General features: G+C 39.9%; 1 protein-coding gene across 1 annotated transcript in view; it reads right to left on the bottom strand.

Moving 5' to 3' along the window:
• col5a2a (collagen, type V, alpha 2a) overlaps positions 1-11,080 on the bottom strand; it is a 37,879-nt gene extending 26,799 nt beyond the window's left edge. Inside the window, exon 1 of the mRNA XM_074695178.1 lies at positions 10,829-11,080. Coding sequence (XP_074551279.1) covers positions 10,829-10,919 — 91 coding nt within the window. The 5' untranslated portion in view covers positions 10,920-11,080. The remainder of the gene's footprint in view (positions 1-10,828) is intronic.
• Positions 11,081-12,216: the final 1,136 nt, after the last annotated feature.

The following is a 12,216-nucleotide window of genomic DNA, read 5'->3' as shown; positions in this document are numbered from 1 at the left end:
ATGTCAAAGTGAACAATAGCATTCTACAGAAATAATCATATCCAATTTTCAAATAAAACTTTTCCTAAACAGAGACAGAAAAAAAAAACTGTTATGTCTTACACAACATGATAAACTTGAAGCTGATGTCTACTAGGGCACCAAACTTGACACAAACTTAGAGGTCGTCTCAGGAGCTCTCGACCCAAGGACTCAGGAAACATGACATAACTTTAGGGGGTTACTCTTCTCCTTAGAGAGGTGACTTTTAGGGGACTATGTTAAAGATTTTTTTAAATTATTATTTGAAAAAAAAAAAAAAATAATTAATTAACAAAATTCCCTATTAAATCAGAAACTTGGAATAACAACCTCCTCAGCCTTTTCCTGGCTGAAACAATCAGTTACTTTTACCACAGAATAAGTCAAAATGGGCATGCTTTCAAATATGTTATTTTCCTCTTCAAAAATAAAAGGTAGAAAAATAAAGCATATTGCAAACTAGATTCTTTCTTCTGTTGTTTCAGAAAGTGCTACAGTCCTAAACATCTGAGAAAAGCCAATATTGTAGTTATGCTTTTTTTTTCTTTTCTTTTTCTTCTTTTTTTTAAGCAGAGGCCGTCTGCAAAAATAATTTTGAAAAAAGCTACTTCTATGTGGATGCTTCAGCCAGATTTCCTCTAAACACAATGTGTGATCTGCTTGAGATGGCTGTAGTCCAGTATCATCTCTGGAGTGGAAACAATGACTTAATTCTAGGTGAACTATATCAACTGTCCAGGCTAACAGCAGACTTCTATTATTACAATGCTTGGATAGACAACACACTGAATATTATTCTTATAGCAACTGTTAAAGCCTGCAGAGCTCCAGTATAAACAGGGAGGGATAAAAGCTTGGGCAGTCTCCAGTGACTGGCTCTGCAGGTACAAACCACCTGGGACTCCCATTAGCTGTAGAACAAAATTAAAATGTTCAAACGCTGTGTTTAGACAATGCTGTGGCTCTGCTGGCCACTCACCAGTGTGAGCTGTGGTTTATACTGGCTGGACAACTGAGCCTGAGAGGGAGTCGACACCGTGAGGCCCCTCGCTGAGGTGACATCACTCAGGCTGCAGCCTCAGGGGACACAGAGAATTTATCACTTTCTCTTTATTGCTCAGCGGAGCCCTTGAAGTTTACTGCGGGCTGCATTTTTGTAAATGCTGGAGTCAGACACAGATAGAGAAAGGTGATGAGGTCAAAGTGGGATCTTTAATGCTTTTTATCTTTTCTTAAAGGGGGGTTACAGAGGCAGAGCAGTGGCCTTGTGGATGTTGTTGTTGTTGTTGTTTTTGCAAGGTTGCATCTGTAAAAGTCACTTAAGCTCCATTACCTATGTTCTCCCTAAATAACAGATATAAGACTCATACCATATCAGTACAAAGTTTTCATTTTACCAAACTACAATTAGTGTGCTCTTTCTGGCTTTCTTTGCAACACTGCTGATAGTGAAGTACTGTAATCACAAATAATAGCAATGATAGTGATAAATAAAATACACCATCTAACTCATGGCAGTTATTTCCAAAACAAACAAAACATGATGTTCTCTATTATTCAAATTCTGCAACGACTTCCTGTAGTCAATGATCAACACATGCTGAATGCAGCACATGTTCTTTACATCTTATCCCAATACAACCATGGCTTCATTTTCAAGCAGTTTGTTCTGTGCAGAAAGTTTGTTTCTGTGAACCAACTGATGGAGCAGGATTTTACTAGCACCCTGAGAGCATTTTTGTGTTGCCATCAGCAGAGGCTTAGTTCTTGGCAGATCTGCTGCAGTTTGTTTGCTGGAACTCCTCCTCTCTATTAGTAACAGTTACATTCTTGATTCAACATGTCATCAGCAGCTGTGTGAGCCTCGGAGAGAGACATCCTCCCCAAACAGCAGAGTCCAGCACAAAAAGGCTAAAGTCATGGTTGTCTTCCATTTTAAAGAGCTCACAAAGTGCCAGCTGACCTCGTTTTGCAGAGTTAGGGTTAGGGTTAGATTAAAAGAGCCTTTGCAAAGACATGTTCAAGCATTTCAAACTGAAAAAACTGCAGTGATTCCACCACAACACAGGTGTGGTCTGTGTCCATATAATATGTCTGATTTGTTTTCTTGGGTGAGGGATCACACCAGCCAATCAGGGTGACAGACATTGCAGATAAACTTATTCAGGGGACATTCTGCTTTGACATGACTTCCTGTGCTGGAGCTGGACCTGTGGTATGCTGACACTGCCTACAGGGGGTCTAAAGATAACACCAGAGACCAGTATCTGCTTTTATTAGCCAAACAATCCTCTGGGCTACCCTTACTGCCACTTCTTCCACACCCTCTCACATTCTCTGTTGTTTTCTTCTTCATCCCTGCTTCCTTCTTTCCTTTCAGCCCTCTTGATCTCTCCACTTAGCTCCTTTCTTCTTTTCAATCCCTCCCCCCTTCTCATTGTACTTATGAAATTGTGATGAAATGAAGTTTCCTTCGTGGTCATTCCCCATGTTTAAAGCTAATCCCTCTTATTATGAGGCCACATCAGTGAAAGGCTTAAAACAAGAAGGAGCATGAGATTAAAGAAATCAAGACTCAAAGCCAGCACTCAGAGCTCACATTTAACCTGGGTAAATAAAGACTAGCATCATGCACCACACTGCTTTGTGAACCTAGTGTGTTTGTTGAACTGATGTGGCTGATAATGTCTACACACCACAGTGATTACACGCTTATTCTACAGTGTACTGTTTCTTTAGGAGGCTCCATCTGGCTCTTGTTCCAAAGTTTATTTACAAAAAAGGCTGAATGCTTGTTTTTAAAGGCATGTGGATGCAATTTAAAGCTCACAGACTATAAATTACTATACCAACATTGGGACTTGACTTTCCAAAGTTTACTGTAAACGGTTAAATCTCAGAGAATGTAGCTAGTTTGAAATGTAAAGTTTGGTAGCTGATAATTGAAAATCAAATGATGTCTGACGAAAGCTTCAGCTAATTCTCAGAAAGCACAAAGTATTCTGCTCTGAAGCTGCACCTTTTACCCATTTGGTGAAATCATGGAGGTTAAATTGTTGCCATGAGTCACCAACTACAAGCAGACATTTCCACATCTCACTGGTCTGGCTCTGTGAGAAGTGTTTGTTCAGGAACACTGACTGGACGTTGCGGCCAGTGGGTTAGGGCCAGGACAGAGTCACATTGTGTTGAAAGAATGCACCCTTCTGTCACATAGAAATCTATTTTGACCCAGCAGACCATGATCCAATGGGGAAAAAGTATGTATACATGGAATTTACTCACTTTTACTTTCTCTTGTTGACCTGAAAAACTTATATTGTCACGTTTCAGCTGAATTCTCTGAGCAGATGCTGCTCCGTGCTACCACATCTGTCTGCTTTTCACACAAGAAAAAATTAATAGTAGATGACATTTCAAGAAACATCACACCCACTTTTGAGATCTGGCAGTCTCACTTAGTGAAGGATCCAGCACTGTGTGTACTGGAATGTTACAGGACCTTGCTTTTTTTCCCTCTGAACATGAGTCTCTTGGAGAATATTAATGTTCAGTTGACTTTTTTACAATTATTTAATGGTTCTGTCTTTCAAGGAAAAACTCTTATTTTGACTGTTTTTCTTCAGTATGGTGCAGGAACAAAGAGTGCATGGTGAATGGACTGTACATGTGGCGCTTTTTGAGTCATGAGACCACCCAAAGGGCTTTTACATTCACCCATTTACTTGCCAAACCATTTTGCTTTGCCTATGGGAGCTTTTCAGGGTTCAGCGTCTCTACATTGACTAAACAATACATGGACATGGCCTCCGTGACACAATCAATACAGAGTTTTTAAGCCCATTATCTGGGGTTCCATATTGAAAAAGCAGCAAAGGCTTCATATTCAAGGAATAGAGGTTGCCACTAGGTCTTCCCCTAAGCCAGTTCCCCAATCCTCTGTTTACCACTGAACCACTACAGAACAGAGTACGAACACATACTAAGCAAGAAATAACAGCAAACTCAAGGTCATTGGAGCTCAATTCAAACACAATGTTGAGGCTGTGGCTCAGAGGTAGACTTGGTCATCTCCTAATAGAAAGGTTGTGCGTTCATCCTTGGGCCTACACTGCAAAAAACTGAAATCTTATCAAGTGTTTTTGTCTTGTTTTAAGTAAAAATGATCTTTTTATACTTGATATGAGCCATATTTAACTTACCAGTCCAGAAAGACGTCTTGGTCCAAGTTATTTAAAGAGTTAAATGAGGTCTGAATTGCTTTTAACAAGGGAAAAAAACCTGCCAATGGAACAAGAAAAATTGGCTTGAAAATTTGCTTAAAACTGGAATAATGTCTTTATACAAGTAAATTTTCTCTTGTTCCATTGGCAGATTTTATTTACATGTTACAAGCAATTAGACCTCATTTTAATCTTGAAATAACTTGAAACACAACATTTTTCAGTACTGGACTGGTGAATGATGCTCATTTTACGTTAAAAAAAAACAAACAAACCCATTTTCTGCTGAAAATAGGCAAAAACACTTGATAAGATTTCAGTTTTTTGCAGTGTAACCCGAACCCTAGCTTTTGTCAACCTAATGAAGTGTGTGGATAATACACTCAACTCAGAGTTGTGCAATCAGTTTGAGAGTAAGATTAGATTTTAAGGTAGCTTTATGCATAGCAGCCCTGACATCAGTATATAGCGTGAAATAAATCGGTGAACATATATAACAACCTAAAGCACTTTGAGCGGTCATATAGTGAAAGAAAGAGCCATATTAACACAGCCCAGTTAATGCTCATTGAGTAAAAATAAGACCTTGCTGATGTAATCAACCCTTTAATATCTTATCTGTCATCAGAAACCTTGACCAGTTCAGCTTACTTTGTAATGATAATCATGCATCCGAAACAGTGAATCATGAATATAATTAAAATCTGTGCTGGCATAACGTGATTGGTTCCCAGGGGTCACAGCAGTCTCCCTGTTGTATGTCAAAGCTTCCAAGCAGAAAGCCCCTAAAGCAACAAACACAATCCTTGGGTAAAATACTGGTAAACACTCAAGAATTTAGGGAAAACATACCAATGTATACGAATCAGTCGTATTACTCTTCATGGCAGTGATGCATTTTTTACTATTTAGGCTCCACTACATGATTGACCACCTGTATTCTTCAGTGACCTTAAAGCTTACACCTCACATATATGAGGCATTTCACCATGAAGCTATTCAGCTGTCCAACAAGCAGTTAAAGCTTAAACATAACCCAGGCCACATTGCTAACCCTTGTCACCCACTGACACCCATGTAGCTCCACTTGTTAACCCTCAGCAGCGGTAATATACACAAACCTCCCTCCAACATAGAATTTAGGCTCAACCACAACCTGCAATTATGGCTGACAGGCAACATTTTGTGGCATTTAAACAAGTCAGTGTAGTACTCGTGAATCTAAATGATAAAATTCTGAAGTTTGCACATTACTTTTTTGTAAAATTCAATTTTAAACCTTCCATGACTCAAACTTATATTTTTTATTGAGACACAATCTTGCTTTTTATTGGTTTATTGTTTACAAAATTGGTCTCCCTGGTCATTTGAATCCGATTATGCTGACTCATCACCTGGATCAGAGCAGCCAACGGCCACCAGATGGTACATCAGTTCTCATGAAACTGAAAGATATAAACCAATTACAGCAGCCTCTGAAAAAAGTCACCAAGGAGAAGAGAAAAGGAGAGAGAAACATGTTCAGAGGGAGTGTTATATTACTCTGAGACCTGCCAACCTGTAGAGGATGAGCTCCAAAGGGCAAATCCTCAAGATCTTCTGGAAAAACTACAGGCAGCTGTTTGATCACTTTGCACAGGAAAACTGGAGGCTGGCCTCCTCAAATCCAAAGCACTAACATGACAGTTATGTTTTAGATTGTTTAAGCACATTTGGTTGGACTGCATGGGTTTTTAAATGTGGATGTGCTTTGTAAACCTTGTTTTGGAAAGTGTATATTATTTTGTTAATATAACGATTAATGATGACAATTTACTAATGAAGGAAAAGCAAAGTTCTCCAGTGATTATTGCATCGGAAACAAGGGAAAATAACAAAGTCAGATAACAAGAGAGATGGTCAAAGGTTAGGAAGCAAATCTTTCCAAGTCTTGCCTCCGACATACCCCTGCCAGCTTTTACAGTATTTCTGGTATAGCTGGTGGAAAGATTTTCATTGCTTCCTTTCCATGTGGCGTTTACATCCGAAATGTTAACACCATCATTTGAAGTTCCTTACGTCCTCCAGGGTAGAAGTTTTTTATTTGTTTCAGTCTCAGGTGAGTAGTAGGAGGGTTTTGCTTGAGCTTACTTTAGCAGCATGAGCCTGACATAGAAACATATTTCTTTTTCTTACACTTATGGCAAAATAGCAATTTTGTCAGAAAGAAGGTTGGAAAGTAAAAATGCATACTTTGTTCATTCTTCTCTGATCATGTCTGTTGCATTTTGGGGTGCACTGATTGACCTTCATTAAGATATCTCTGTAGCAGCTCTGCCTGCTTGGATCACATGGACTCTTTCCCCTGCATACCTGTTGATACATGGTTGGTCAGCAGTACTCAGGCTGAAAACAGACTATAAACCTGAGCACTTCTTGACCCCGTGTACAGATTTTCTGTATGCAGATCTGTTTAGAAAGACAAAAGGTGTAAATACCAAGCAGAAGCTGGGACACCGATGATGAAGTCAATATAGATAAAGAAAAGACCAGACTGTATAAAAACATGGCCATAGTCTCCGCCGGCATCACTCGTCTGTTTCTGAAACGGAAAACGAAGCATATCGGCTATCGACCCTAATCTGTGCCTCTGATTGGACAAGCTGTCAATCTTAATATCCTCTAAACTGCTGGGTTGGAAAAAAATTAACCCCCTGTTCAGTGTGTGCTGATAGTAAAATTAGCGACTTGGACAGAGGAATTTTTTTATTTTTTAACCAGGCTGTAAGTCAGTTAATGTCTGCTTTAAAAATGGCTTTTTTGGCTTGACGTGTATCTGACTTCCGATATTTCCAGAGCCAGCCTCAAACGAACACTCAGGAAACAGCAGATTTTAGCACTTCCACTTTGTCTCATATTCTTAGACAGAAGGTTAGAAGAGACAAAACATGCTAACTAATCAAGACCCAAAGTATAAAAAGTCTTGATGCCATCTTTAAGCTGAACTTTATCACCACACTAAACTTTGTAAACAGCTCAAAACATCATCCTAAAGTTTGAGTTTGGCATGAGAATCTGGCAGCCAAACTCAGACTGTCTGACTAGTGCAAGCAGAAGCTTTGGCTCATTCTTAATTAGAACATGGGAACCAAGCTTGTTCAGAGTTTACGTCCTGCCCTGTCATCCTCCCACATGGACGCACTGAGAGGATCTGAGAGGATCACAGAAAAGATTGGAGGGTAAGAGACAATCAGGGAGCAGGAAACCTGTCAGTCAGGCTCTAATTTAAAGGCTTCTGAACAAACAATTACTTTAACTTGAACCTGCAGAGGTGTTCAGTGTATAGATACAGGAGTTGTTTAGAAAAACCATCAACCAATCAACATCAATCTATGCCCAAATCCCCTGAAAACATTATTCACAAAGTATCTGACATCAGCGGTTCAACATCCTCCTCTTCCAACTATCTCCAAGGCTTAGACTCTTTTTCCAATAATATCCAAATACTGCCAAAGCTACTATTTCAACATCTGGAAATCATCCCCCCTCACCAAGCCTCCATTTGCTGACTGCAATAATTTAGTTTATAAGTAGTTCCCATGGAGCAGGCCTTAAAGGCACAAGCTGCATTAAAAATCAGCTCCATCATTGGTGCCACCGGAACTTCTCAGGTTCACTTTCAACACCGTGCTGATAACACTCCTCACAACGTGTAACCCAAGATAATGTACGATCCAGAGCACCCGACCTTCTTTAAGTGCAGAAGAAAAGAGGCGTGTAATCAAGTCAGAGCTCAAAAATGCAGCATGTGGTTCTAATCAAAGCCGTCTGCAGACCTGGTTGAATTCACATGTTTGGACATTTCTGCTTTGGTAGAAAACAGCCCATTTGTTGCGATGTCAGTGATGTGGCAACAACAACTGGAAGTAATTTGGAGGACAGGGTGACCTCATGTTGGTGTGTTGATTCAGAGTGCCAGGGTTTTTTGCTTTCTGCTTGATTGTTTCTGCAGAGGGAGGGGGCAAAGTGTTAATTTTTGTTCGGGCTGGTAAAGAAAATCTGAGAAACCAGGAAACAATGAGACAAACGCGACTTAACCACCAAACCAAATTCACTGTAAGTCTGAGTGTTTGGTCTCTTTGATGTATGGTGCTAAGTGGCATCTTTGAAGATGTTTTACAGCTAAGTCTGTGTCTGAGGAGCAGCCTGCTGCACAAGCAGAGACACGAAGCTAGCTGAGGCTAATGCTACATGGCTCAGACCCCTGCTTTTGTTCTTTTTCAATGCTCACATCCCTCCCCCTTATCCTTATCATTTCTACATTCTCCTGCTTCTCCTATAGATTTCTGCTTTCAGGTTTTGATGTATTTTTATCCTGATAATATATGCTGGCATCACTATTTTTCCAGTCGTACGCCAAAAGTCTGCTCCTTGATCTCATTTGCCAGCTAATGTTCCTTTGCAAGCTAACTTTCCGCACATGTGGAGCCATATGATTTTGATTTGGAGCTGCATGATGAAAACTCTCAACATTTGTTCTAAATGTGTTTTCAGTCTTCAAAGCAATTTGATTTTTTTTTTTAATTTCCAACAAAGATCGGCTCTGCAGGAATATTTACATCAGCCTCTGTGTCCTCAACATTTGTAGCCTTCTTTTTTATTTCTCAGAAAAACACTGTTAAATGTCAACTGTGAGAACAAGTCTGCTCACAATTACACAGTTGCACCACCATTCAACCGCATTTAATTTGAAGCTGCAATTTTCCAAATAAAAGCCCCAATTTATTGCAGAAACACTGGGGGTTGAATTTGTGAGGCCTTATGCGAGGGTAAACCAGTTCATGTAGACTTGTTCAAGTTGTTCTGATGCAAGTTGGTATTAGCATCTTTGCTTAAATGCTAACAGTTCTGTACATTAAAAAAATCCATTGTTACATTATTGTTCCGAGGTTTTTACGTGGAACTACACACTCATGTGCACACAAACACACTCACTACAATGTCTCAAAGCTCTGGTGAACCACATTTTCCCTGAGTCCACAAAAAACAAGAACTTTCCACTGTTTTACTTCGGTCGAAATTCAATCACCTCACCCACCACTACTTCATGGAAAGCAGCCTGCAACATCACTGTACAGTCTCACATGACACAGTCAGTGGAGGAGTCAGGAAGAGTCTTTAAACCACTTTATACAAACATTTATTAGCATAGAGACACTTTTCACTTAATGCCTCAGCAGCAGAAAGCTTCAGAGTTTAATTGAATGTTAAAACATGCGCTTCATTAGTCTTCATCTTCATCCTAACCAAAATGGACTGTTCTTCATGTCGCTCCCCTATTGTTTCTGTTCAGTTTTTCTTTCCACATAGTTGGTGTGTGTAGACCGCATGCTTCATTGACCACAGGGTGGAGCTCTAATGTGCATTGTATCATCCGACTATCTCCACTTTATAATGTGATCTTAAAATGCACAGACAACTCGTTTCACTTGTTGATATCAATGAAAAAACTTTCCGAAGTTATACAGACAGCTTTCAAGATGAAAAAAACAACACTGTGGCTACGCTGTTTGACTTCACACTCCATCAGGGGTCCATCAAGAGAACTTTCCAGACCTCAGTGTGTCATCATTTACAGAAACAACAGGCGTCCCTGTGACGACACAACACATCAAACACTCCAGCTGGGAAAAAGGGGGAAGCACAGTTCAAGTAAAACAAGAAGGCTCAGGTGTTCCAGGTGTGGATGTTGCCAGCTGAAGACATCAGCAGCCCCATTTTTGCACCGAGTGACTCACAGACTCCAACAGCATCTCTGCTTCTCATGTCTCCTCACATCTGCTCTGCATTAACATGCAGTCTGTGTTCCCTCTCAGACGCGCGAGCTCTGCTGCGCAAATTCTTTCAGCAGATGTACAACGCTGTTCGAAAAATGGACAGAGAGGAGGGGGGGCGAAGAGTTTGTGGTAACGCTTAATGAATGTTCCAAAGTGTCTGAGCAGTCCAGGAGAAATGTAAAACCGCAAAGGTGCTCGTTTCCCTCCTCTGCACACATTTTCAGTGCCTGAGGGTGACATCACAGTCAATCGCTGACAGATGTCCACAGAACTGTTTCCTGACATACACGGCGTGTTTGCCAATTGCAGACAATCCACTGGAGAGTTGCTCTCATCTCTATTATAAGTCTTTCTAAGCTGGAAAAAACCTCCAAAAAGGATGTTAAGTCCGTCAAAATCATATCTGCAGGGGATCTCACTTGCATTTTAAGTGCACACACTACTTTTATAGGGAGCTACTCATGAAATACAGCAATTCACAAATAAATGTAGCTGTCATGTACTCAGAGGATTCACTCTGGTATGTACAATTCAAACCAGACATAAAGGAAATGGACCATATCCTGACAGTTGGTTACTTTCTCCTTCAACAAAACCAAACTTGGAGGAATTTCTATTGAATAAAAAAAAGAATCTGTTAAACCACCCTGCACTCTTAAAAACGTCCAAGTTCACTCTCAGTCAACTCAGGGACAAGTATCAGCCACTTCACACATTTAACCCCGCAGCAATTAAGTGTTCAAATAAACAGCAGAGGGGTTGACTTACCACTGTTCCCGTCCTGACATGAAACAATCAAAACCTGAGCCCCGCAGACGATCAGAAAAAAGAAAGTCCTTAAATGCACGAAGCTCATCATGTCTAAAAGAAAGACATGAGCCTTCCTTGTGCCGAGAGAAAAAAGGGGGAAAAGGATGAAAAAGGAAAAAAAATGCTCAGGTTATCACTGCACCACCATGAATACAAGAGTCCCCCTCCTTGTAAGCAGCAAGCAGACCCAGCCCAGACTGCGTGAGTGCTTTTTTGTGTAGTTACAGCTTTAAATGAGAAGAATGCTGGTGAGCCTAATTTTCCTCCCCCTTTTGTCAGCCCTCTCCCATCCTCTCACAGGCTGTGGGAGAACTACACCCATGTTCACAAGATCTCATACTTTCCAGTGTCTCTTTCTGCCTCTTAGAATAGAGAAGTCTTATTAATAAGCTCTGATAGGCTTACAGGAAGAAAAAGAGATAACAGATAAGGAACTTTGTTAGCTTAGAGGTGTATCTGATTTTTGCTCCTCTTCAGAAGTGGTTGCTTAGCAAGATCATAAAAAGTGCTGTTTTATTGCCGTCTGTGGGGCACCAGAAAGGACACACAGTAAGCAGAGTGAATCCTCTTTAACAGGGCAGTTAAACGTAAGAATAGGGTTTATAACTGTATTGTTTGCTGCTGGAAACTTGAAGAACACAAGATTGCTTGTTTGCATGTTTGCTTATAAAATTGGTGGTTTCTCTCAAGTTGCACTTTCCTCAGTCAAAAGTAAAGAAATAGAGGTAAAGAGCAAAGTGAAACTGTGTGTGACAGTGTATGTGGGTGGTCTGGGTTGTAGGTGGTCATGATTGGGAATTTAGAGTTTAAATTTAGAGAGAAATCAGAGGTCAAAACCTTTTGACTTATGGCAAGAAAAAGGAATCTGGGTCTGGCACTCGGTTTAGATTTTTTTTTTCTTGTTTGAACTATCTTTATCTGCCCTTTTTGTGGCATTTTGACACAGTCATATGGAATCAAATCCAACATGATTGAAGATCAACAGTTTATACAACCAGCTTCCATTGTTACCCTATCTCACTAAAAAAGGAGAATTTGAACAGCTCATTGTGGTCCTAAAAAGAACATCAAGGAAAGGGTTGAAGTGAAGTTTTACAAGTCACTGGGAAAGGAGAATTGAATGTTATGTTATGTTATTGATGTTTTACTGAAACACCACATAAAAGGAGGCCATAATTTGTCAAAAATATTTAAAGGAAGATGTGCAGAAGTATTTTTTATATTGTTTTAAAAGGTTTGTATCACTGTTTCATTCAGTTGTTGCAAACTACACCAAAAAAGAAAAAGGACAAATATTTTACTTCATAAACTTGGTGTAATATGTAATCAAATAATTTACAGTTGGA

This window comes from Halichoeres trimaculatus, unplaced genomic scaffold, assembly GCF_033239565.1.
Source record: "Halichoeres trimaculatus isolate MK-OKI-2021-1 unplaced genomic scaffold, fHalTri1.1 fHalTri1_scaffold_19, whole genome shotgun sequence".
NCBI classification, from domain to species: domain Eukaryota; kingdom Metazoa; phylum Chordata; class Actinopteri; order Labriformes; family Labridae; genus Halichoeres; species Halichoeres trimaculatus.
Note: the sequence above shows the minus strand (reverse complement) of the source record. Positions and strands in the feature narration are given on the sequence as shown.